The following is a 27,489-nucleotide window of genomic DNA, read 5'->3' as shown; positions in this document are numbered from 1 at the left end:
TTTTTTACTTCTCAAAATTGGCCAAAAATCTTGTCAGAAGTAAAAAATCTTACCAAAAGTGAAAAATTCTACCAAAAGTCAATTTTTTTACTAAACGAATTTCTACTTCAATCAGGTTTTTATCAAACACATTTCTCCGCCAGATGGGCTTCTAGCATAGAAATGAGAAATCATAAGTGATTTCATGCGCACCCTAAACTTCTCCAGCACAGAGCTATTATCAAAAGTCACTGGATAAGGCACTGATGGAAACGAGTTCAAGTTGGCCAGAATAACTGGACGCCGACACCTGCTCATGAATGCCTCCCTGGAGACATTGGCTAGCTTTTCTAATCAACATTGAAGGGTGTGTTTATTTTGGGAGAAACTTCACGATAAAGGAAAATATTTTCCTGAAAAAATATTTTCCCTTTTTCAAGCTACAGAATTCATTTTCCTAATATTAGGAATGCAATTTTTTCTCGTTGAACATAAATGATTTTTCATTGACCGGTTATTTTCAGCAAATCAAAGGCGTGGAAATCCAAAAAACTTGTTCACGAAAAATTTCTTCGCTCAAACAAACACACTCGCCTTTGGTGCTTTATCTTTTCCAGCTTTGCAACTGTCTCTTCTAAGGTTTTGATGCACTCACCAGCCTGCAGCAACCATTTTCATCACCAGAGGTCCAGTTTTTTTAACCCCTATGGCGAGGGAAGCCACCTTATAGAAGTAAGCAAATCCCTAAATATCCTACTGATCTTATAGACCAGATAAGACATGAGCCAAATCCCAGATGTGTAGCCCAAGCATGGCATCGTTTGCACTTTGTGCGCTTAACCTGCGCTTAACCCGCGCAGTATCTGTTCCCGAACCACTAACTACCCAATCCAATTGGATCACAAGGATTACTTTCACTCGAAAGAAATGATTCAAGTGCTGCCTATATATTGCTCAGCATGCCTTGGTGATGCTCCCCTTTGATTGAAGCGTGCCGTCATCGGTTTGGGTCTAGTGTTTCTCCTGACAACAGATCAAAGACCAACTTGTTCCTCTGATCCGATGCGTCGGATAATATCTTCACCGGATAGAAGGTAACCAAGACCAGGCAAATTAGCCTGTAAGCTAACTATAAGCATAAAGCATTATTAGGCAATGCCTCGATCACGATATAAATTGGAAGGTGGCTTGCTTACTTGTTATGCCATAGCTAATGCTTTTTCCATGGATGAACTAGATTACGGTTGCGAAAGAGTGGAATGCACGGCTCAACATGCAACAGAAGTTTACAGATCGATGATCACAAACGGTGACATAAAGCAAACCCGGCCACTTTATGCAATGTAACAAAAGCAAATATAATAGATCGACTAGCCTATGATGGTTGTAGGTCCACTACAATGACTGGCCAAAACCTTGTTAGAGAAACGATAGAACCACGGGTAGAGGTTAAAGGACGCATGCGCTGCATTCCAAATTCGCAGAACAAGAAACGAACTGAGTCAAGTGGATTTTCTGGGGCACTGGACACAATGTTTCGATGTGGAATAATGGTTTGGCATAAATGACCTAGCTGGACATTAGAGGAAAATTTAGTGTGACAGCACGAAAAAACTAGACTAGGAAATATTTTGGTGCCCTTTTGATTCAGAAAATCTTCCCACCGAAACTGACATGCTTCCTTGTTTCTCCAGTCTTTTGAAACCATTGAAAATAATTATCAGTCGAACTAAAGCACGAAAAGAAGCTGTTCCAATGTTCTTGTCAATCAGAATACAACATGAAATCTTACGCTGGACATGAGAACAGAAAACTTGTACTAACAACGAAAACGACAATCCTTAGGTAATGTCATGCAATATGGCCCTATTATATGCTGCTTTAATCTTATACCAATTTTATTGCAATATGGTATATTCTGAGAAAGCTTTCAGGTGGCCAATACCCGCATGACCATCTGAATAGGATGCAGCTTCAGCACGACGAAATCATGAATGATCAGTCATTGTCTATATAATTATCTCTCAATTGTTAAGTATCCCAATAGTTGAGAAAATGGTTCATGCAGTAAAATTTGTCTCCAAAAATATAGGAGCAAAACTGGGTCCAGACTAAAATTGTATGTATAACCCTGAGAGTATCATCCACCGACTTATGAATGAAGTGACGCTCTGACTGGAAATTCTGCTGCCTCATGAAGTTCCTACCTGTCATATAGGTAAGCCTGTTGTTTTACAGATTGGACAAAGATTCTTACGCATTAACCACTGTTTGATGCAGTCGGCATGAAATTCATGGCCACAACCCAGTACCCCGAGGTCATCTCCTTCAGCATATTCCTCCTGTCATAATTAACCTTCAAGCATCGGTAAGGACATAAAAGAACTTTAACTTTGAAATAACATAATATCTGCCATGTAAAACTTCATGTGCTTTGATATGGTGACAATCTTACACTAGTAAAAACTGACACAGAAACAAAGACATATTTACGAATGCAAGAACCTTAAAATATCTTTGCTAGAGCTCTCACCTGACAAATACAGCATGGCTCCACATCCTGCGGGAGCTCTCCAGCGACAGATACGTTCTTCTTTTGCCGCTTCAAGAACTTAAAAATGGTTTCCTCACTCAGACCAGTGCTAACATCTCCTATGCGTTCTTCAAGTGCTAACAATTCCTGAAAAACCAAGCAGATATAGCAAAACAAACCTTTCGAACTTGCAGCATGTCCAGGAAAACAAAGAATGATTGTTTGTGGTTACCTCATAAGACATGTTATCAACGTCTAGGCGCATATCTCGATGTCTGTCGTGCATCTCGCCAAAACCGTTAGTTAAGAAGGGCTGAAAAATCACGTAATCCTGATTGACACAGCAATAATTAAAATAAAACAAAAGTAGCAGGTATTATCCTAGATCATTAAATATTTTAGGGACCTTTCTTATCATTTGCAAAGGGTCCGATCAGCTCTTGCTTGTCAACAAACAAAGTTATAAGTAAAACCAAACAGAAGTTTACGAGTTACATTATCCACTAATTGGCCGAACCAAACAATAACTAAAGAACATTACATCTTTCTATTCGGCTAGAGCAGACAACCAGAGATGACCTGCAGCCGATAGGCAACAATACAATGCGGATCATGCGAATCCGGACATTTCTTATATAGGTAAAGAAAAATTCACTTATAAAGGGGGTGCAAACCCTTATACAGAAAGAGCTCAAGGAAATAAGTTCAAATCCCCGACATCACATTAGGAGGTATGCTCCAATTTACTGGTAGTTCCACACGAGAGGTAAGGTAGAATTTTCCGGCGAAGCTAGTCGCTAATATCCCATAATTAAAAGAATACAAACTCAAAGCAAGTGATCCTGTTGATAATTTCATTTTTCCTGCAAAGTTACTAGACAGTATCCGACAGAGTTTCACTGACTCTGCCCTGAACTTCAAGTGAAACCATCATAAGGACGAGAGAATGCCTATGGTAAAGAAAGAATGTTTTGACACAGCATAGTTCATCACAAAGGACTGTTTACTGAACCGGATACAGTCCAGGACAATTCCTTTAATAAATAACTATAATAACATAATCATGAAACAAAGCGAGACATAAAAACTGAACCTCAGCTCGTACACGTTCTCCCCTTTGCATGGCTTCTAAAACTTGAAGAATCTGCGAATAGGAAAATCGCTACCGTGAATCCATATCACCCAATTTGCAACTTATCATATGCAAACCCATATATGGGAGATAAAAATTTAATGATTAAGAAAAGTACAGTGATGCACACACTATTTTCACACCTATATCTGCATGTTCTAGAGCATTTATTAATCTCATAAACTAGTTTGAAGCTGTTTTATGATCTCGTATTGCATCAATAGTCTGCATAGTGGCTCAACAAAGGATCTCACACAATTGAATACCTCCAAAGTAGTACTCTACAACTCTAGAGCATAATGCCGCCAATTGATAATACCATAAAAGCAGTTGATGATACATAAGATTTAAAAAGAGCTAAAAAAAATAATAGGCTACCGAGCACAGTGAGTTCAATACTTTCAGATACTAATAATGTAATCTGGCATAGCATCAAAATTTATTATGAAAAGACAGTAATCACTAGATAAAACTATCTATAATTCCAAAATTCAGATAGAGATAAATCACAGGTTTGAATAGATCTTGTACGTCATTACTCCAACGTCACAGAATCTCGTAGACAGACAATAGCGCCAAACTACAACATACTATATGGACTTTCCATATAAGAGGGCATCACATGAGTTATGAGGAATGTCACAAAAACAAGCCCCTACTCTTAATTAAGAAATAATGTGGAGCATTGACTCGCATAAGTTAGTCCATCAGATGTGGCAATGTTGCCACATATAAAGGCAACTCACAGAAGGTAAGGGCATACGAATAATATTCTAAGCTTTCAAGATAAAATAACATATCCAGCTGGACAGACATGATTAGAGCAACATGATGGAATGTTCAAAAAGCATAATCAGATAGCCAACAGAAATCGAATCAGCAAGAAAAGGAAGTCCACAGCAAGAGCTAAGGTTTTTCACATAAGAGGTATCAAATAATTTACGAGGAATGTCATATAAACAAGCACTGAGAGAGATAACGATCCATTGGCTCTCATGGACGAGTCCATTAAATGCAGTGGTGTTGTCATATATAGTGGAAACACACAAAAGATAAGTGTATAGGAATAAAGTCCCGAGTATTAAAGAAATTCGAACACATATAGCAGGAAAATGTACAGCACGGATATCTGATGGAGTGTTGGGAAAGTTTTATATGTCTAGATAATCTGGCAAAAAGTGCAATCACAAGAAAAGGAAGTCAAGAATTAGTGACCCATATTCACTTTACTCAGGATTAAAGAAAATTACTCCTCACAATAACCACAATGAAAGAACCTATTCCATAGACTTAAATTCAGTAATGTGCATACACTCCTGTGTCGTTTTAAAAACTTATCAGAACCATTTTTTCAGCAGTTCTCAAACTGGTCCAAGGTCCAATCCTGTCAACCCTATTGAACAACAAACTGCCTAAACCCAGACCAAACCTGTGTTGCCTGTGTTCAACTAGTCAAACTGAATAGTAAACCCCAATGAGGTTAAGTAGTGGTGATGCTTCATACCAAGGGCCTTGTAGTCCCTAGGTGGATCACCTCACGCAAGCTGAGCACCAAGACTCACTGATTTTGCCACGATAACGACAAGAATCAATTATTAGCTAAAGAACGATAAGAAAACGTTATGCATTGGAGTCAGTGGGGATTGAACTCGGGACTTCATAGTCCCTACTCACATTCTAAAAGAGTGCTTACCACCAAGCCAAGCTGTCCTCTTTGTGAACCAAAGACAAAAGTATCCTACTTAGACTGTGAAACCGACATGAATTTCCAAGCAATTTGTATAACAGGTCACATGGGTTTGGTTTCGAAAAATTTTCCTGGACTTCAAGACTCTACTGGCTCCATAGACAAGGAAGAGGACAAGATCAAATGACCCTGATACAGAGCCTGAGCTTCTACTTATGGTAAATTCAGGTCTATATGATGTCACGTTCCAGCATGTCTATGCATATATTTGCAATGACGTCCTTGAGAATCTACTTGTATAAGTTCCGGAATTTGAAATAGCCTTACAATTTGTATACCTTAGTAGGAAAGTACGAACATACATGCTAGTTGCCCACATCATCGTCTAAAGGAAATTATGAAAGAAAAGGAAACTGCTACTATAAGAATAATTGAAATATCTGTTAAAGTGTGACTATGGAAGTGAACCTACGTATAAAAGCCTGACGGTAAAGCGATGAAATGATGATTTTGTAAAAGGTTTCTCACATGGAATAACTGGATTTCGAATGGATGCTCCACATCCACATATAGAACAAGCAAACTCGGTACAACGACACATGTATACCATATACTTACTTCTTCAAAATCCTACCAGTTTCTTTCTAATTGAATATGTGTTCCTTCACTAAACGCTGAAGAAGCCACATAATGACATCCCTATGTTCAAGGGTGCTCATACTCATTCATATCATGTCTGCATAAAGGCAGAGCATTTGAGTTTGATTAGCAAACATGAATGCAATAACTGCATATCTTTGCATTCCAGTGTTAATTTATTCCTAGATATTCGACATAACCACATCATTTCAGAATAGGGTCGTATTGTATTTCCAACCGTTCTATCATGACAATGCCTATCTCAATAGGAATATCAGAACGTTACTTTTACTTTTTACCAGATTCAAGTCAAATATAAATTCAAGCATAGAATACAGTACTATAATTCTCTGAATTTATGGAAATACTGTATACTTTTATTTCAAGCAATTGAACTTGACTATTCTAATCAACCTCAAACTAGAGATCTAAATGACAATATCTGGCCTTAGATAGAATTATTTCATTGCCAAATTAGTTGTAAGAAGTACAGAATTTGGAACAAACAAAAATTCCATTACGAACGTTGTTTCAGCAATCTTTTCATTCTGGAAACTAAATCAACCCATTAAATTAAAAAGGAATCGAACAACAGGGCCTACGTGAATAACTCCACTAAGTCGTGCCTTTTCTGGCAATCAAAATTGATCAGTAAAACACATTTTATGCTCCCACCTCCATATCTCCAGCATCCAGAGAGTCTATGTTTTGATTTTGGTGTACGGAGTTTCAATAAGCTTCCAATTCACAGCTGACTTACCTAATTTGCTTTTCTCCTTTACTGTGCTATGGCTCCTCCATTATGTTAAATAGTTTTGTAGAATTGTGAACCTCGTACCAAATTCACATTAGTGCACAAACAATTTTGAGTTTCCAAACCTGTTCAGCTTTAAATCCTCTTACATTCCACTGTACCCACACTACTAACATAAGCACTCCAAGACTACTTTAAAACTCTGATTACGGAATAGCCCTTGGCCAAATTGACATATCATGATTCCAGACATCTTGGATGTGAAGCAGACGATTATAAAAGTAGGACCACCGATCTATTTGAACTCTAAAGCAAAAAGATGAGTTCTGACTTGAAAAGTGATTCATAAAATATTTCAATTCCACAGGAATGATCAAAACCTCAAGAAAAGAACAGTACCACAATGACAGATCAAAACCAAAAGATGAACTCACATCAAAGAGAAACATTACTAGCCTAGAGAACTAAGAGAGATTTATGAGGATGAATCAGGGAAAAAATCAGTCAACTTTTGGATTTTGGATGTTTATTTAGCGATAGTTCCAAAGAAAAAAACTCCTATTGCTTACGTCGGTCAAATTCTCAAAAGATGCAAATAAAACCGACAATTATGGTCGTCAATGCTATCCACACTCAATCTGTAAACTCCACTTGACAGACAACTGCATCAATGCCCAGTTATGTTTCAGAGTACATATAACAAGGTCCATCGTATGGCTTCTTTCACATGCTCCGCCCAGGACCCTTCTGAAGAAAAGTTCCTGAGTAATTTGCATTATGGTGGAATACAGAATAGCCTCATCCTTCAAACCATTGTCTAGTCAGTACTGTATATGGTGGCTGCAAATGACCTTACCAAAGATGGGAACAAGACAAACCATAAACTCAGCTTCTGAAAATTGAGGCAGTCTTAGATGATCTCATTGAACCCTCGAGTTATGACAGATTGGAAAAGTTACTGAAAGCAAGGTCCAAAGCATGAGTTTAAAAACAGGTAGAGAGACCAAGCAACAGGTAGAACTTCAAGGTCATAGGAGCTGACATCATCATTTGTATTGCTGTAATATTTCTAACCACATAATGAAGAAAACAGTACCATCCCCATGCTGTGCATGAGCTTGAAAATAAATGGTATATTTTTCTGAATTAAAAGAGCTTCTACAAAATCATAATTAATAGTTAAATAATGAAGCCATTATTATGTTCACAATCAGTTGTACTTCTCATCTTGTGATTAATATCCTTTTAGTTGGCTTAATCCAGGAAATGATCGCTTCATTTTCTTATGAGATTAAATGGTCCTGATTCTAACAGACTCCAATCACTAATACCTTTCACTGTAATCAGAAGAGTAAATTAAAGGTAACTTAATCAGTATACATCACAATGCATAAATCAAACTCGCATTAATTTCTTTTACTTTTTGGAAGTATCCGCTATGAGAGCACTCAACTTTGTAAAAGATGTATTGTTTTGCATGCATCTAGTATCATAGGCCTCTCACATCATTGAGGTCAAATTTTCATCAATGGTCAAGCTTTTCTTCTGAAGCTAATTCCATCTCTTGATGAATTACAATAAACTACTTCGAAGTACATCAGATTATAGAGAGCATGTCAGAAAACAGTCTCATTGAGAAGAAGAGTGTGCTTTTACTCATACTAGAGCAACTGGCTTTGACTTTCCCTCCCTCCAAGCGAGCATATTTAGTTCTGTCCCTTCCAAAGTAGCATTGGAACATTGAGATATATCATGTTATGCTTATTTAATATTTGCCATTTTATGTTAATCCATAATCTGGACTCAGTTAATCACCATTCCTAACTAAGATAATAACTGGAAACCATGCCAGATTGAGGCAATGGCAACCCAGAACTAAAGCAATTAGATATGCATAAATTATGATCTTGAAAGAACTTAAAACATTTAGAAGACGAACCTCGGATACAACGCGTTGTCTCCCTTCTACGTTAGCTGTTAAAGCACGCCAGGACTCATGCACACCTTCAAGTCGTCTATCTGCAGAGGAAGATCTTGTGCTTTCAGGATGATTTCCTTGGTTATTAGCTCCAGTTGAGACTGCTATCTCCTGCAACGAAGATGCACTTGATGGAATTGGGAGCAAGGGGCTACTGCGTCTGCTCAACTCGCCATCAACAGGAGGAGAGAGAGACCAAGGAGCCAATTCCAGTAATTGTTCTCCATATGGGACTGGTGATTGGATAGGTATCCGGGAAGGAGGTGACGACTGGACACTTGAACTGGCATCCACAAGAACAGTAGGACGACCATTTGGACCACTTGTGTTTCTACCAGCTGAACTCCAACTTGCTGGATCTTGCAGCGTTCTGGCCTCAGCTAATGGAACCATGTGAACATCGGAAATGCTTCTCGAATTGCTTCTAAAATTTACTCCCTCTTGGACAACTACCTCTCCAGGAAGAAAAGAACTTGAAACATTGCTACTTCTCAATGCAGAAGTCGCATTCCAGGGAACAGCATCCATGTTTCTCGATGGACCAGAGGGAGGTCTCATATTCAACTCTGTCTGTGGTGTGTGCGTATTGGTTGCCACCATAAATGCTAATCTTGGGTCCAAAGGATTAGGCCGACGAGATCTATGTGATTGCTGAAGAGAAAAGGCATTAGCACGCCTGGCACTCCTCGATGGATCAGACTCCTGTTGAGGTCCTGAGCTTAGCTGCCCACTGTAATTTCTCGGGGGAATCTCACTATTTCCTGTTACCCTTGAAGAAGAAAATGGGGAAGGGTTACCTTCTCTCATGCCAATCCCAGTTCTGGGGTACAGTGGCTCCTGATAATGAGCGCCGGGAGAATTCCATGACATAGGTTGAGACAAACTCAGCCCAGTAGGAGGCCAAGGTACGCCTTCAGTTTGAGGATAGTAACCAGAACTTGAACCAGCATGTGGATGTCCCGAAGTCCCTTCAAAGGCTTTTCTCTTGCATGATGATCCCCAGTACCCCATGGAAGAACTCGACCCATCATGTCTCTCCTCCATCTGACCAGAGCTACTAGATAAACTCCCAAAATTAGCCGACGAAGCTATATCTGAAATCATATCATCAGCTTCCTGAGAACGAGAGTTATTGGGACTAGGACTAGCAGAAGCTCCAGGTCCAGCAGTATGACCTGCATATCGCTCACTCAGATTGGCACGCCAAGGATCAGCATTAGTACTTGAATTGCGGAAACCTACAGGGCCGGCAGGGATTTGATTGCTTATATGCAACCCCGGAAGAAACACATTAGGCCGTTCAAATTGTCTTCCTGCTGAACTGGAACCTCCTTCACCACTCATTGTAGGGGCACATGACTGTTTCCCTTTTCTATCTTCGTGACTAACTTGGCTTTCCTGATGCAATATAGAGCTAGGATGACCCAGACTCCACCCAGTGAAGTCCTCAATGCCATGACCGACCGCATTCGCCAGTGTCGCTTCACTAGAAGATCCCATATTAATCGAGAAACGACTACCTTCCAGATGTGAACTGTTGTTCAGAGTAGAGTGCTGATTCAGGTCATTATTGTGAGAAAAAGACCCCATATTGACATCAAAATTGTCAGGGACTGAACCACTGTTGCTCTTCTGCCCTTGCATTAAAGCAAACTCTCTTCTCCTGATCAAGAGCACAAGACGCAAACCGTCCTTCAACTTCCAATAATGATTGCGTTCAGCATCACCTCCCTGGCACAGGGAAGCCAGATAAAGGTGCAAAGTAACTCACCAAGAAATAAACCTCCAGGCAACTAGTACAAAGGTATTTATATAACTGGGCACGAATTGTTCAGGAATGTGCATTGAGCAAAATAGTAGAAAATACAAGTTACTAGCGGTAGCATCGCTATAAACTAGAATGAAATGAATGAAGAATGTCACTTAAGTTTACTTCCACGCATTTAGTTGATCTCTCTCTGTTCAAAAATTATAGGTATGGAGTTCAATTTGGGGCATCGGGAGTTATGCAGAAAATCTTAAGAACCATCTTTGCACGTGAGAGATACTGAGATCAATAAAGGAACTGAAAAGGAAACCATAATTATACAATCTTGATTGCCAAAGCAATACCGGGAACTACACAATCCATCTCTCTAATCTAAACTTACGGAATGCTGATACCAAGTGGTGGATGAAGCCTCACGAACATATCAACCGAAAGCTGGATCTCAGAAACATCTTAATGGACGTGATAACCTAGTCCAGAAAAGAAAGAAGGGCAGTTTAAGCTCAGAAAGCCTACTCGGGCAATTGTTGGTGTACAAGAGCCAAATGCTTTAACAGACTATCCTCAATAATAGACTACATTCAATCCAAAAGTTTCAAATCAAGATGTCAGATAAAACGAACAGAATTCGATGGTGGCGTTGGACCACTTAAAAAAATATACAATCCCAGCAGCAAAATCCAACCACATCACTGAGTCCAAATAGTACAACGTAGAACCAGATACACGTGTTATAATCAATGAGCCAATCCTTGAGCAGGAGAAGTTAATGAAATTACTACGTTGGTACGTTGAGTGCCACTCCTTAGGAAAGGAGAAAGAACAAGCACCATCCGATAAACCATATCAAAATGCCAAGACCCTGATTAGCCACTTTAAGAACAACTAACACACAAGCAAGTGAAGAGCATAAAAAGTTCTACATTTCAAGAATCGCCCCCTTAAGGGTGTTTTCCCATTTCCTATAACTCCAAGGCAACTTCAGAAAAACATCGACCTGAAAAAACAAACCGATAAAAGAAGAAAAGCCCAAGTAATCACAAGATCATACAAAGAACATGAACAAGCAAGCACAGCTGCTTTGAGAGATCAATTTCAAAAAATGGACCGGAATCAAGACGAGAGTACCTGAACCTCAGAGACCCACAAGTCCGCGTCTGCTTGAGACGGAGCGGAGCAATTCTAAATGGCAAAAAATGAAGCAAAGATCAAATGGGTATCAGCAAAAAAAAAACAAAACAAAACAACACAAAACAAAAAAGACGAAGAAAAATGGTTGCAACTGAAGGCGAATCAATCAGAGGCGTTTCCGACTCACCCGCGTTGTCTTCTTCACAAATTTTTTTTCTTTCAGTTTCCTCGTTTTTCTGGTGATCGGAACACGAGAAAGGGCCACTGAGCAAATACAATGAGAGAGAAAGAGAGAGATGGGGGGGAGAGAGAGAGAGGGGGTGTGGGGGAGAGGAGATTAAGGGGGTAGCTTGGCTTTGAGCAGTGTGATAATCTCCATTTTATTTCCCTCTGATTTTTTTTTTTATTTTTCCACGGAGACTATCGATTTCCGACCGTGGGATTGCAAATTGTATTATGCGTATTTATGTTAGCCTTTGTTCTTGGACACATGTAGCTCTTCTTTGGGCAACATGGTCCACTTCAATTTCACCCAAACATGTTTGTCTTGATTATTTCCGAAACTTACATGTGTAACGTCACTTTTCCTCAAGAATTATAATCTTTTTGCGAAGTTTCACGTCCATAATTTACCTTTCTTTTTCGAAGATTACGTGCATTATTTTATGCTTTTTTCTTCCCTTATCAAATAAATTAGTGTCTTAGATCGACTATGTTATCATCACAACAAGTTGCACTACGAGATTTAGTACCCAGATGTGATACGATTTTGTTTTAATTCATTCTATTCTCTCCAGTGGTTTATCTCTATTTGAGTTATTTCTACTTCGTATTTCTTCAATTGAGGCTGCAAAAATTTTAGAGAGAATGAATGGCGCTCGGTTGGCATTGAACAGGAAACTCAATGGTTTGATTTCTTTTTTACGTCAATTTTGATTATGAAAATGAAAAGTCTCTATTGCGAAGTGGTGCAATAATAATTTGATAAGTTTTTGGTATTTCAACTTTTCTAAAGACAAGCATACAAATTGTGGAAGAAATCTCTTCCACGAAATTTAAGTAAGTATTTCAAGACACTTGTCGGTAATGCCTTGAATATATTGTCATGTATCTCATAATCCCATAATGGATCGTCTTTGACTATGTACAAAAACTAACTCATGAAATCACCTAATTGAGTACGATATGACAAAGAACACATTGAATGTATTTATGTACAAGAAAACAAAATATTTAGCTAGCTACTTTGAAAAAGTAAAGGCCATTTGCTACATTCATATTTTGTAAATTGATGAACGATTATTGTTTTTCGAGGAAAAAGAAAAGGAAATAAAAAAATCAAGGATGATAGAAAATATTATTTAACGAGTTTCGTAAACAATACAGCGATTTCAATGGTCGCATTTACGCAAAATTTTTAAAATTAATTGGACAAGATTCAAGAAATTCCTGTAAAAGTATTTACTTTACCTAAGGTCGCAATTTTGACCCAAATTTTTTTCACCTAATATATAAAAACACAAACTTTAGCCAAGGCCCCAATTCTAACTTAATTTTCCTTTGTCTCGTAAAAAAAATAAACTTTAGCTTATATGGCTCGAAATTTTTTGTCTCATGAAAAAACAGCCTTTAAATTGGATCGGAATTACGGCTCAAATTTTTTTTTTATCTCATAAAAAGCATAACCTTTCAATTAGTTTCAAAGTCTAACCCACCTCAAGCTTTCATCCAATGATGCCATTAAGATTTAATGTGCCATTCCACGTATATTCGACGGAAACTTGACTCTTTCAGATTTTAGTATCGATTGAAAAGTTTGTACTTTTTTATAAGACAAAATAAATTTCGATTTAATTGAGACCCAAGTTGAAGTTCGTGTCTTTTTCACAAGATAAAAAAAAATTGAGCTAGAGTCGGGACCCCGGCTAAAGTTAAAACTTTTTAAGGAAATTGGGTGACAAGATTCTTATTCTCTGAATTTCTTTCGGTGGGCATGAACCATGATAATTTACAAATGACGAAAGGCCCTTCTAGTCAAATATGTGAAACATAACATGATTTGATTTGAGGTCGTATGAAATTTCCATTTCTGCATACATTAACAACAAAAGACATAATAGTCTCCACTCCTGCAATTGACTATCTGTCTTAAATGAAAATAATTAGGAAATCATAACCTAGAGGCTCGAATATATCTAATATGTCCACTATGGCAAGTCACAATCCCCAACATAAATAAGAATTAAATGCAAAAGGAAATACGGGTAATGTGAATTTGCTTGTAAAGGTATGTTATTTAACATCTCCGGAAAAAAAAAAGATAAATTCTTTTTAAAATCTATACCATACGTAAATTCTTTTTGCTTGTAAAGGTATGTTATTTGACATATCCGGTAAAAAAAGAAAAAAGGATTAGTTCTTTCTTTAATCTATACCATACATAAATTCAACTTTTAAATTTGGTATGCACTCCTCATATGACCAAAATACCCTTTATTTCATCTCAATCTCAATATAAAAAGAAAAGTTAAAGCAACGTTACATATTAGGAAAATAATTATACAAGAGTCCTTAATTTAACGTAAGAATAACAACCTCTTTTAGACTACAAAACATAAGCAAAAAATATTTGAAAATTATTGTGAGGTCCATTCATTCAAGAATTTGCAATCCATAATATACTGTTGTTCTCATAGTCACACAAAAACTGTTTATCGGCAAAGCCCAACATATTATCGGTTGTTATACAAATCTGCTACTTTTATGGAGAATTTTTTTTCATTTTTGATATTCATATTCACATTTTTATATTCAAAATCATTCAAATTCCTTTCGAATCAAGTTGTCATTAGCTAATGCTAAAGAACTAGTTCTTACTTAATGGTGTCAGATATGCATATTGATTAGTGGTTAATTATAATAAACTATCCTCGTTAGCCCCATTTTTTTTTTGGCCCCAATTAAACTAGCGCAACTTGTCACACTAAAAGCCAAAAATCACCCCTTTTTTTTTTCGTTGGATCAAGATCCTAATAATTCACATGGTAAAATGGGCATGTTGATGTTCCTTCCATCTCCTATATCATAAACAGATCTCCTCAAAAGGATTTGACGGCTTGAATTATATTCCACAAAATGCACTTTAGCCTTGTAATTTTCAAGAAAAGTACAATTATGATAAGTGTAAACCCTTAAAATTAGAGAAAAATTTTAATGATCCAGAACCATGTATCATCATCATCAACATTATTAATCAGGATTTGGTTTTATGTACCTGAACAAACACTTGTTATTTCCTTCAATTTCGCCATAATTAGAAGCATATGACTCGACAATTTATAAGCGTGTCATTTGTACGATTTTTTTCTCCTCAATTTGAGAAACTTCACATACATTTTGCTTTTGCCGCATTATTTTTCATCATCCTTTGTGGTCTTGTTAAAAGGTGTTTTTTTTATTTACTTTCCTTCAATTTTTTTTTTAATGAGGAACCTTTACCGTGTAAAATTTGTGCAAAATTCCAAACAAAATCTAATTAACTTGTTTGTTTCGAAAGGACTGACAACTAACAAAAATCGAGTTCCTATGCCATATAAAACAAATTAGTTATTAATAGAAATAGAGCTCAAATATAATGATAATGCTATCCTAAATCTGGTTTGCACAATTGATAATTTAAGTCAAGCAACAGTTGATTGTTGTATTAAATACAGCCATTTATTTAGACATTGATTTACAATTCGAAATACAAAATTTAATATATTGAAGGGAAAATAACACAAATGGTATGCAATGTGGTCCCTAAACTTTTAATCTGCTTAATGTGGTTCCCGAACTTTAGTCCACAATATGCTATCTCGTTCCCGAACTTTTAAATTGTTCAATGTAATCCATGGACTTTTGTTACCAGTTCAACGTAATGCCCCAAATTATATTAAAATGTTCAATATTATATTGAGCTCAAATTAATGAAAGGACAACACCGAACACTTTTATAGAAGCGATGACTAAATTGAATATGTACTAAAAGTTCAAAGACTACATTGAATAAATTAAAAATCAAAGGATTGCATTGTATATCGAAGTAACGTTTAGAGATCATATTACCCATTAGCCAAAATTCAAATTTTTTTTTATCTAATTATCCCTAAATTGAACATCGGAGTGTTAACAAGCGGAATGAGTTATCAGACAACTTTATATGCATCGAAAAAAACTGAGAGCAGTTCGGATGACGTGGCAACAGCGTGGCCACGAGATCAGCCCACAAGATGGGAAAAATGGTCAAAACCGAGCTCATGGGAACTTCACTCGAAGCAGCACCGCCGAATCATTCCCGCTGTTCCGACAAAGACACTTCTCTCACGTGCGCTATAAAAAAAAATTGGGGGAAGCTTCCAAACCAAAACAGCCAATCAAACGGGAGCCAAGTGTCTCTCTGTCTCTGTCCCTCTCTCTCTCTCTCGATTTCCTTCTCTGAGATTCTGCTCTTCCTCTCGATTTCCGATCCAAAAGAAAGAACCGGAAACACCCCCACATTCTCCGATAGTCTCGAGAGAGGCGAGCAAGAAAGAAAACCATGGAATCAAGAAAATTGGCAGCTTTACTGTCTTGTCTCGTCTCCGAGATCATGCTGCTGCTCCTCCTCCTCTTCCCTTCTTCGAGCCCCCTCTCTCTGACTTCGAATCCCAGTTCTTTCTCTCCCCACGGCTTCGACTCGTTCGCAAATCTCTTCCCTTTGATCGCCCATTTCCTCTCTCACCACGAGATCGCCGCCTCCTTGTCTCCGCGACCCGTTTCGAGGAAAAGGAAGAGGACCCGGTCTCCAGAGCCGGACTCTGGGCCCGCTTGTGAGGATCAGACGGACGACTCCGACTCGGAGCTCGGAGGCCGACCCAGTGGCCGCCGCCGAGTCGGGCTCGGTCCGGCTCGGAGTCCCGATTCGTTCGTGAGCTCTTTCAAGATGACGTCTTCCACCTTCGAGTGGCTCGCGGGCCTGCTCGAGCCGTTGCTGGATTGTCGCGACCCGGTTGGGTCGCCGCTGAACCTGTCGCCAGAGCTCCGCCTCGGGGTCGGGCTTTTCCGGCTGGCCACCGGCAGTGACCACTCTGACGTGGCTCGCCAGTTTGGAGTCTCTGAGTCGGCCTCTCGGTTTTGCACCAAGCAGTTGTGCCGAGTCCTGTGCACCAATTTCCGGTTCTGGGCAGGTTTCCCGAGCCCGGGCGAGCTCGAATTCGTGTCAAGGGGGTTCGAGTCGCTGACTGGGTTGCCGAATTGCTGCGGTGTGATTGATTGTGCAAGATTTGAGATCCTCACCGATTGCGGGCCTAATGATACTGTCGCGGCGCAAATAGTCGTTGACTCCACCTCAAGAATTCTGAGTGTCATTGCAGGATTTCGCGGTGATAAGGCCCGGTCACGAGTTCTTTGGCTATCGAGTTTGTTCAAAGACATCGAGGAAGATAGGTTACTGAATTTGCCTCCTGTGGATGTTAAGGGGGTCAATGTGAACCCGTATTTAATTGGAGATGTAGGGTACCCTCTGCTTCCTTGGTTGATCGTGCCTTTTGCGAATGCCACGACAGGATCATGTGAGGCTTGTTTCAATGTAGCGCATAGTTTGATGCTTATGCCTGCCCTTAAAACTATCGCTAGTCTCAGGAATTGGGGTGTTTTAAGCAGGCCGATTAAAGAGGATTCTAGGACCGCAGTTGCTTATGTAGGCGCTTGTTCGATTCTTCATAACGCCCTGCTAATGAGGGAGGACTATTCGGCATTGTGTACTGAGTTAGGAGATACTTCATTGCACGATCATCAGACACACCATCTTGTGGATGCTGGTTGGGAGGTAAGTTCTGGAAAAGGTCTGGTTCTGCGAGATGCATTGGCCGCACTAGCAAAGGATTTCCACGACCAGAGCCATTCATTTAGTGGCCAGTTGTTCAGTGCATTTGCAGCTTGACAGAGAGATCTGATTGCAGCTGATTTAATGGGGCGGGAATCGTTTTGGGGTTGGTTTTTTTCCCCTGCAATGCAGAGGTAAAGAAGGTTTATTTGGTGAATTTTCCTGGGTTCTTTGATTTAGATTTAGTAGCATTTACTCTTTTAGAGCCAATGATTTTGGCAGAGTAGAAAATGAGGAGCCTTTTCCAATTCAAACTTCAAGCAAGGGTTTCTCCATGACGAAATTGTATAGAAACATTGGGCAACAACTGTTAGATGTGTAGCAACATAGTGAGATTTTTCTTCCTACCGAGTCTTCAAAAAGAAAAATAAAATGGCTCTCTTACCTTCCAACGATGCTTTGCTATACCGCTCCGGGAACAGAATGAGAAGACCAGAGGCTCTTCTTCCATGTGAACAGGAAGAGTGGCTTTGATTCCGGTTTTTTCTTTTTGGTCAAAACTTTGATTCCGATTTAATCATCAACTATCTGCAATTTACTCTGATATTTTTCTCAATTAACACTCCCATAAATCTCCCTGGAAAAGCAACCAGCCTTGCCCACCCACTACCAGACAGACACTTGAACGCCGTATGGCGAAAACAGTTCAACAACATTTCCATAAACAATCTATCCAATCTTGCATTTACTGCATCTCTAATTTCCTCACCCTCAATGGTCTAGCAGTATGTTAGTATGTTCTTGGTTGGTTTGAGGTTTGTGTTACATTGCAAGCGACGCGCATTCCCTTTTCAATTAACATATTGAATGTGAAAATCTCATAATCTGAAGGGACTATAAGAATCAGCACCGAGAGTTTTTGCACTTTTGTTGGAATGCTATGAGGTCGGATTCTGCCTACGGGTTTCATAACTACTGGAAACTTTCAAGGATATAAACTGTAACGGAAGCAACATATCAATGGTGTGATTAAGGCACATATCTTAATGCACTTGTTGAAATACAGGTGAGGGAGAACTATAGCATCCTTATTCCATGCCAGAATTAGTCGTAGGATCTTTACATTATCGAGCATTGAATTTCCAACTACAATGGGAATTTTCAGATCGCCTCTCGTTTTACAGCTTGCTTTGGCTCCATTAATGCCCGATCCTTTTTCGTAAGGACTTTTAGATGTTAGATGGTTACTTTAGATCCGCAATTATTTTGTGACTTGTTTTTCTCTCTGTTGTTGGCGCTTTATTGTATATGCACTGTCATCTACATTGAGTACTGCTTTGTATTATGCGATGTTAATTAGTTATCAAAGCAGAGTAAATGTAACGCTACCCTGTTTTTTCGATTGATTTCTTTAACTAATGAGTACATTAGTAAAAAGGCTTCGATTTCTTTATCATGACCAGTCCAGAGGAATTGAAGTACACAATATACATAAGAAAATAAGGAAGATCTAGGTCAAAGAGACAACTAGTTGATTTATGCATTGCACTATTTTCCCTTCTTTTCCTGTCCATCATTGATTCCTTGAGTGTACTTGGAGTTGCAGCTGGAACCAGTTCTAAAGTTGATCAATCTGATGATGGTCCATCACAACATGTCATTCTGGTTACTAGAAGCACCATGGATAAGTCCATCAGGAAAGAGCAAGTTGATTCAAAGTCATTAAGCAAGAGCTAAGCAGTTGACTGGACAAGAGTGAGAACAGTCATGAGGCGTAATGAACTGGGGCTGGATGCGGAATTGATTTATGCTGCCCGAAGATGGGGCTCAGAAGACCTGTGCTGATGGCTAGAGAGGTATGCAATTAAATAACTTTCTATATTTTGTGGCCATTAGGTTATTCTTGTACGAAAAGTTGGTTTCTACGCTCTTTCAGATCAGCATATTACCCATCACTTATATCTGCTGTTTATGGTTCCACATGTACATGCTAATGCCAATAGGCGTGATAGAAAATTCTTCAAAAGGGGATCTACAAGTTAGAACAGTCAAGGGGAGTGATGAGTGATTTCAGGAAAGGAAAGATACAAGTTCCTATCTCCTTAAATAACTAGTAAATATGCTCCTGTCACAATCCTCACGGAATCTAATATTCCTAGATAAAGCCAGAAAGAATGAGTAAAGGAGATGAACCAAAACAATCTATGTATCTTATCTGTCCAATTGTGTTGTCAGACAATTTAATGGCATGTGATCTCGCAATCCCATGAACCTTTTGAGGACCACTTGCACTGTTAATTTCCTGTTTTGGCTGTTGAGGATTCTGAGCTGGCTAGTATCCTTGTCTGCTTTCGAGCATGGCCATGTCTTGAATCTTGAAGCTGTGTCCCAATTTCAAGGTCTGTGTTGCCGTTTGCTTAAACTTGTTTGAAATGTGATCAGGTACAATGAATCGGGTAAGCTGCATCTGTATTCAAGTTTGCCGGAATGACGTGAATTCAGCGACAAGTTTCTTCAGGATTCAGTAACATTACACCTGGAAAGTGCAAAAGCAGAATTATTTTGCTGTCAAAGGAAAACTCTTCTATAGCTGACAGGAGGAAGCACTCTCTCTGGGCCATTTTTCTCGCGGATGTGTAGCCGGAAAGTCCCGGGTCGAGTGGAGCCTCTGCATCAACCGCCTCATGATTTCTTGACTTGTCTAACGAATTACTTCTATGTTGTTATTGTTTTCTAGTCTTGTCATGACCCCTTAAACTGATGTTTTTGTGGGGGTCCTCATGACCCCTCAACTGACACAACAATTCAGTGGCCGGTTTCCCGCAAGAATAACAATCGCCGCGAAGGCACGGTAGGATCGTGTTTCGAACCATTGCTGTGGTGTACGAGACAAATTCGGAACGTTGAGTTGAAATAGAGAACATGCAAGTTTAAATTCCATGCCAAGGCCACATTGATAGGATGTTCACTTGAGATTAGTTATCTTGCGGCGAGAATATAATTGGCTTCAACAGAAATACTGGACTTGTGATGCTCACAAACAATAGAAAAAGGTCGCAGTAGTGAACACGGACTGTTCAACGTAGGCCTGATAAATGGGCGGGTCGGGGTTGAAAATAATTCGATTCAAATTGATCCATTTTTATGTAATTACGACGAAATGTAGGAGGAAATTACAAAAAACTACACAAAATCCTAAATTTATTTAACTTGTGCCAATTTAGTTTTAGGGTTAATACGATGAAAAACTCTAAATTGATACATCCGTGATAAATTTACCCTAAATTATTTTTTTTTTTACTACGAAAAACCTCAAACCGGTACACATGTGATAAACTTACCCCAAACACCGGTACATCCGTGACAAATTTACCATAAACTATTTTTTTAATAGTAAAAAACCCTAAACTGGTACACTTGTAACAAATTTACCCTAAATTAATTTTTTTTACCACGAAAAATCAAACTAGTACACTTGTGACAAATTTACCCTTCATTAAAATAGGTTAATACCAAGAAAAATCTCAAATTAATATACCTATGACAAACAAATGGTAAAAATCATAAACTAGTAAACCGCCACATGCCATCTAACTTAGCAATTTGATGGTTAAATTTACGAAAACTAACGGAAGGTAAATTTGTCGCAGGTGTACCGGTTTGGGATAAATTTGTTAAAAGTGTATTAGTTTAGGATTTTTTATGGTCAAAAAAATAGTTTGGGTAAATTCATCACATGTGTACTAGTTTAGGATTTTCCGTGATATTAACCTTTAATTTTAAATCTTTTATTTTTACTAATTTACTCTTAAAAATTTTGACGATTTGTCAATTTATGTCCAACCTTTTAGAAAGCAGTAGCACATTTGCATGCTTTGATGAAAAAATATTATAATGGTGCCTTGTCAAGATCCATCCCGTGGATAATTATGTGTGACCGTCGAGTAGGGGTGATCGGTTTCGGATCCGGTCCGGTTCCTTTCAAGAACAGGGAATCGGACCGATGGTCCCGATTCCCATTTTTCGAAATCGGGAATTGGATCAGCCACCCTAGGAATAGGAAACTGGACCGAACAATCGGTCCGATTCGGTTCCCGATCGGTTCTAAGGACCAATAACACGATAAATTTTTTATTTTAACTTCTTGGAACCAATAACACAATCTAATTAAAAGCTACGTGACTTGATTGCACAATGGTCTAAGTTATAGGACCAATATCCCCGTGTAATTAACTAAAACTTGATCTGAATGGCCAAAAAAAACATGCTGCCCAAAAATTACATGAGGCATCTAATCCCATATGGAATATTAAAAACTTCCCCAGTTCAAACTTCAAACTACACAAAACTATAACTTTGCATAAAACTAAAAGACTTCTTCACAGGTGCATAAGCAAAAGACTTCCCCACTTTGCGGAAAACTAAAAGACTTCCCCAATTCCAATGGCTGCATCAATATTCAACATTCTAATAACATTAGTAAGAACATTATACATATGCAGTATTTGCATTTTTAAAGAGGGTGCCCACGGTCCAAGCTTTAAAACTCAACGACAATTCAATGCATCCTCATATGATCATCAAAAGCACATTGAAAGCACACCCAAAGGGGAAAAAATACAGATGATCACCAGACATTAACCGAAATGATAGTGAAATAGAAAAATGGGAAGATTTCTTGACTTCAAGTCCTTTCTTAATATTTGATGGATGAAGCAAAAGTGCGCCAACCTGCAAAAAATATATATAAGCAACGAACATTAGTTTTGAACTAGAAATAGAATTAATGGAAAATTGAACTCAAATAATGAATGAAAAATCTCACCATGTATATTCCTTCCACCAACTCATAAACTCTATTTACCGGTAAGCTCCAAATAAACATCATCCATAGCTAACAAAGAAAGATATTAATTAAATCATTCACTTGTTAGATATACGAAAGAAATACAAGATACAAAAGAAAAGATATATCCACGACTTACCCGATTCGAACTTTTCTGCATTCTCGATGCACTCTTCAACATTAACTGGCTTGTTAACCACTCTCAATCAATCTTGAGCGCAAATCAAAGCTTCCACCATTCTAGGAGTCAAAGAACTTCGATAGCCATTAAGCACACGACCGGATGTGCTGAAAGTGGACTCCGAAGCAACGATTGTTACAGGAATAACCAAGATATCCCGAGCCATCAAAGAGAGGATTTTAAACTTTTGGCTAGCAGTATTCCACCATATCAAAATGTCAAGAGTACCACCTTCTTCACGTGCGGCTTAAAGATATTTTTCGATCTCGGATAAATTGCCCTCGGCTACCTTTTTCTCCTCATCCATAAAGTATTCAGACGCCTTGTCCCCATCGAAACTCACATCGATACCCGCAGTGAAACCAACCTCATCTTTGTGACCTTCCTCATGGCCATTAGGATTCGAACTATCACCAGCATTAATGAGAAGTTGAACACCCAAATGTTTGTCACCAGAAGGTCCGGAACCACAAGACTTCTCATAAAAATTAAAAAAAAAACATTCCAGGTAAGTCCTCACATAATTGTACCTCTCATTTACTATCTCATCATCGTCATAGATTAGTTTATAACAATGGTTAATACCACGTAAAACCCCAAACTAGTACACTTGTGACAAATTTACCCCAAATTATTTTTTTGACCACATGAAACCCCAAACCGGTACACTTGTGACAAATTTACCATAAACTGGTACACATTTGACAAATTTATCCTTCGTTAATTTTCGTTAAATTTAACCGTCAAATTACCGATTTGGTGATACGTGATAGTTGACAGGTATACTAGTATGGAGTTTTGACCCACTATTTGTCACAAGTTTATCAATTTGAGATTTTTCGTGATATTAAATCAATTTAACTATAGGTAAATTTATCACAGGTGTAGCAGTTTGGGGTATTTCGTGATCAAAATAATTAGTTTATGGTAAATTTGTCACAGATATACCGGTTTAGGGTTTTTGGTGGTCAAAAAAATAGTTTGGGGTAAATTTGTCATAAGTGTACTAGTTTGGGATTTTTCGTGGTCAAAAAAATAGTTTAGGATAAATTTGTCACGGATGTACCGGTTTAGGGTTTTTCATGGTATTAACCCTTATAACAATATCGCACATATTTCATCTTTTTTCTTGGATCCAATATCACCCCAATCAAAACCATCATGTTCACTTTTTCGAAACTTCCATAATATTTGTCAAACTTTTCCTTCATCTCCACCTCCATAGCTTTCACTCTAGGAACTAAAGCATTCTCTGTTTGCTTTAGAGTTTTATATAAACCAGCTATCTCGTCAAAATAATAATTTGAAGTGATATACAATGTCCTGGACATCTTGTTGGTGGAATCATAAAACTTCTTCAAAAATATGATAAGAACTCTCGCATTTTCCCAATCTTCCTGTTTAGGAATTTCATCTTCAAGCTCGGTTTCAAAAGCCTTTCTCGGCTTTAAGGCAGTGTCTAATATGAGATAAGTGGAGTTCCACCTAGTGGAAACATTAAGACAAGCTGAACCTTTATAAGTAATCATTGCACTGTCGATACAAGCTCGGAATAATTTAATTCTTATGGGAAAACCCCTCACATATATAACAACATTTCGAATACGTGTAATAGAATCGCGTACCTCATGCAATCAATCCCTCACAATTAAGTTTAAAATATGAGCCATGCACCTCATGTGTAAAGCTTCACCATCTAAGATCAATAGCTTATCTTTTAGAAACTTAGCTTTCAAAAACTTAATGGCTACATCATTCGAACTAGCATTATCCATAGAGATCGTTGACGCATGTTTCTCTATTCCCCACTCGTAGATGCATTTCTCAATCATTTTCCCAATTTCTTTGCCCTTGTGACTAGACATCACCACAAAATTGATGATCCTTTTGTGCAATTTCCAATTATCATCAATAAAATGTGCAGTGAGACATAAATAGTTTAAGTTTTCAGTAAAGCTCCATGTATCGATCGTGAGTGCGACCCTAGACTTAAGCTTGCGAAAAAAATTCTTCAAACTTATTCTTTCAACAAGATACAACTTTATGCAACTCTAACCACTGTAAATCTTGAGATGAGATTGAAAAGAGGTTGTAGCTGGTTGATAAAATCACAGAATCTCATACGCTCGACTAATGAAAAAGGTTGTTCATCCACTATAATCATTCGAACAAGCAATTGCCTACAACGTTCCTGATCAAACTCCCATGTCGATAAGACATTAACACTACTAGTACCGGTATTCCCCATAGTCATTTGAGTCATATCTACTCTACGTGGGACAAACAATTGCAAGGATACTTATTGCACCTGCTCAAGTACTTCAACATAGCAAAAGTACCATTATTAACATAATACCAATACCTTGCCCCACAATATTTGCAAAACACCTCGGTTTTCCCATTCTTATCTTTGTAGCCTTACGAAAATGAAATCGGGCTGTTGATGATTTTCGTTTACCAGTAGCGATGGCGATGGGGCAATCATGAGATACCTTATTTGTGTCGACTTCCTCTTCGAAAACTTGTTCACCTTCGTGTACTAGTGAGTCCATCGGCGAAGTCATCTCATCAATGGATTTGTCCACTTTCATTGACATATAAGTAAATCACTTGAATCAACAGATTATAAGTTATAAAAGCAAAGGGAGATATATTTCACATAATAGTTAACAAAGCTAAAATCATCAAGAGAGAACATCTTTTTTAAATTTATAACAATGCTTTTCCATTAGCAGAGAGTGAAGCCTAAAGCTTGACAAGGTGTCTTTCTTTACGCATTTGGACAAGTCAATTGGAGCATGTCTATGTTATCCATATTAGTATCCCGCTTTACTCATCTATTTACGGGAAGAGTTGTTGATGGCCGAGAAATCACAATGCGGTTTGCAAAATATGGGCCTAATGCTGAGAGGATGTAAGTGCTGATTCTTTGATCAATCCAGTTTTCAAATACTCTAGTATAGCTTTATTTAGGTTTTTTTCTTGTAAACTGGGGTTGTAAATGCTGAAAGGACGTTATTTTGGTGCGATGCTTAGGAAGCTTTGGGTGTGAAGCCTAAAGATTTATTCTTCACCCTACGTTAGAAAGCATGAAATAAAACAGGTCATTGCAAAAGAAAAACGAGGTAGCAAATAATGTATCCTAAAACATGGTAATAAGGCAAATACAAAATACTTAATTGTATGGTAAACTTCTAGCTGCTTGACTCCCCGTATGTTATGTAAAATGGCCATTTGGTTAACTTCCATCGGTTTGACTTAATTGCGTGGATAGGAAATACAAACTAAAGCAAAGAACAATAGAAATCTGGATAATCACAACAGATCATGACAATAATCCGACAAGGACATTCAGTAAGTCATCATGTAACATCCGATAGTAGTGCTTAAGGTGTCCCACCCGATGCCTTCGATTGCTAATTCGTCATAATCTTCATTTGGTGGACATTTATCAAGTAATATAGTTCAATTAGCAACAACAGCAAAGTGACAAAGAACAAATCCCCGTAAAAGCAAATTACGCAGCAACATCTACACTGTTTTCTCCCAATCATATGTGTAATCCTAACAGGATAAACACAAGAACCATCGCATAAGGCCTAAGAAAGCAATGCCGCAACAAGTTTTTTTGAGGACTACCCAATACTCAAGAACGGCGATCCAAATCAGAAGGGCACGGTTTTAAGTTGTACTCATGCAAAAGACAATGGAGGAATAAAATGAGACGAGATGCCCATGAACTCTAGAATGTCTAAAAACAGAAAGCATTGAGTATTTACATTGATGAAATGCTATTGCGGTTGCGATCGACTAAAAATAGAGTGAGAGAGGGAGGCGAGAGTCCAGAGTTGAGCCGAGATTCCAAGCGGGAGGCGTCGACCGAGAAGGACGTGATGCGAGCGAGAGGGACCGAGTGAGTCAAGCAAGGCTGGAGGCGTCGAGTGAGAGAGGCACGCGTGAGAGGGGACCGAGCGACCTAAGCGAGGTTGGAGGTGGCGAGCGAGAGGCACATGCTAAGAGTCAAAGGCTAAGTAGTGGTATGGTATGGTATTTGCTAGATTTGCTGGGACTTGCGAGAGATGTGAAGACCGAAGAGGCAGGGCTGTGAGTGCGAAGTGCAAAAGAAAGCAAACCCTAAACAATAAATTTTTTTTTTTTTAAGTTTGACCAACCCGGTCCAGGCAGTCCGATCCGGTCCTACGTCTCTAGAATCAGGAACCGGACCGCTCAATCACCGGTTTCAATATTAAGAACCAGGAACCGGACCAGTCCATCTAGAACCGAGAACCGGACCATCGATCCGATCCGGCCCGGACGATTCCTGATTCGGACAGTCCGATTTGCTCACTCCTACTTTCGGGTAGGGTACTCAAGACCGTCTATCCACGTTTTATGTACATGTCAGCGCCATCGCGACACATTTCAAGGATCGGTCAGTTAGTCAAAGTCACCTTTTATCACCGACCATTTACAGATGAGTCCACGGACCCGCCTAGAATTTTGGCCATTTTGAAGATCAAACCAATCCTCGGACGGCGGACGGATTACCAGACCATCCGGTGTTTTCCCCCCGGCGACAGCAATCAGTTCCATTTTCTGTGCTTTTGGTCAAACGCTTGGCCTATTTTATCAGTAGGTGTATCAAATCTTACGCCGGTTCACTTCAATCTCTCTCTCTCTCTCTCTGACTGATTCTTTCAACGGATTATGAGGAATATATGCCAACATGAGAAGGAAGACCAAACTGCAAACGCGCTTAAATACTCAAATCTTTAGGGATGAAAGGCGCAAGAGATTTTCCAACTTTACCGATTCCGTATTACTACGAAATATGCTGACGTGACCATTAAATGCTGATAAGGCATCCCACGTGGCTTTTACAGCAAAATAAATCTGGCCAAGCGTTTGACCAAAAGCTGTCGGTCCGTCGTCCGTCGATTGTCGATGGCCTTTGAAATTTTATGTTGTTGCCAAGCGAATTTCCATTCCGAGAAAGTAATTTTGTATCATTATTAA

The 27,489-nt window shown here is 38.7% G+C and overlaps 3 protein-coding genes and 1 long non-coding RNA gene across 17 annotated transcripts in view; 2 read left to right on the top strand and 2 right to left on the bottom strand.

Moving 5' to 3' along the window:
• Positions 1 to 27,489, bottom strand: part of LOC115735585 (DNA repair protein REV1) — an 870,695-nt gene that overhangs the window by 683,365 nt on the left and 159,841 nt on the right. The window lies entirely within an intron of this gene.
• On the bottom strand, positions 1,968 to 11,653 carry LOC115735959 (E3 ubiquitin-protein ligase MBR2-like). 12 transcript variants are annotated; one of them, XM_048272928.1, is made up of 8 exons: positions 11,599 to 11,653; positions 11,394 to 11,467; positions 10,853 to 11,045; positions 8,664 to 10,433; positions 3,606 to 3,656; positions 2,745 to 2,825; positions 2,513 to 2,659; positions 1,968 to 2,321 (listed from the first exon to the last, which is right to left on the bottom strand). In XM_048272928.1, the coding sequence occupies exons 4-8, from the start codon at positions 10,344 to 10,346 to the stop codon at positions 2,190 to 2,192; spliced, it is 2,094 nt and encodes a 697-aa protein (XP_048128885.1). In that variant the 5' UTR covers positions 10,347 to 10,433; positions 10,853 to 11,045; positions 11,394 to 11,467; positions 11,599 to 11,653; the 3' UTR covers positions 1,968 to 2,189. The 12 variants fall into 12 exon arrangements, with proteins under 12 accessions (XP_048128885.1, XP_048128884.1, XP_048128886.1 ...); XM_048272927.1 differs by having other exon boundaries at positions 2,745 to 2,843; positions 3,618 to 3,656; XM_048272929.1 differs by having other exon boundaries at positions 3,618 to 3,656.
• On the top strand, positions 3,206 to 20,459 carry LOC115735963. The gene is made up of 3 exons (XR_004014826.1): positions 3,206 to 3,215; positions 11,733 to 11,745; positions 19,803 to 20,459. It is a non-coding gene; the product is annotated as an uncharacterized LOC115735963 (long non-coding RNA).
• LOC115735960 (protein ALP1-like) lies at positions 16,061 to 19,160 on the top strand. 2 transcript variants are annotated; one of them, XM_030667443.2, is made up of 2 exons: positions 16,061 to 17,640; positions 19,053 to 19,160. In XM_030667443.2, exon 1 carries the CDS (start codon positions 16,181 to 16,183, stop codon positions 17,561 to 17,563), a length of 1,383 nt encoding a protein of 460 aa, XP_030523303.1. In that variant the 5' UTR covers positions 16,061 to 16,180; the 3' UTR covers positions 17,564 to 17,640; positions 19,053 to 19,160. The 2 variants fall into 2 exon arrangements, with proteins under 2 accessions (XP_030523303.1, XP_030523302.1); XM_030667442.2 differs by having other exon boundaries at positions 19,047 to 19,160.

This window comes from Rhodamnia argentea, chromosome 11 (assembly GCF_020921035.1).
Source record: "Rhodamnia argentea isolate NSW1041297 chromosome 11, ASM2092103v1, whole genome shotgun sequence".
In the NCBI taxonomy this organism is placed as follows: Eukaryota; Viridiplantae; Streptophyta; class Magnoliopsida; order Myrtales; family Myrtaceae; genus Rhodamnia; species Rhodamnia argentea.
This window is presented reverse-complemented; position numbering and strand designations above follow the sequence as displayed.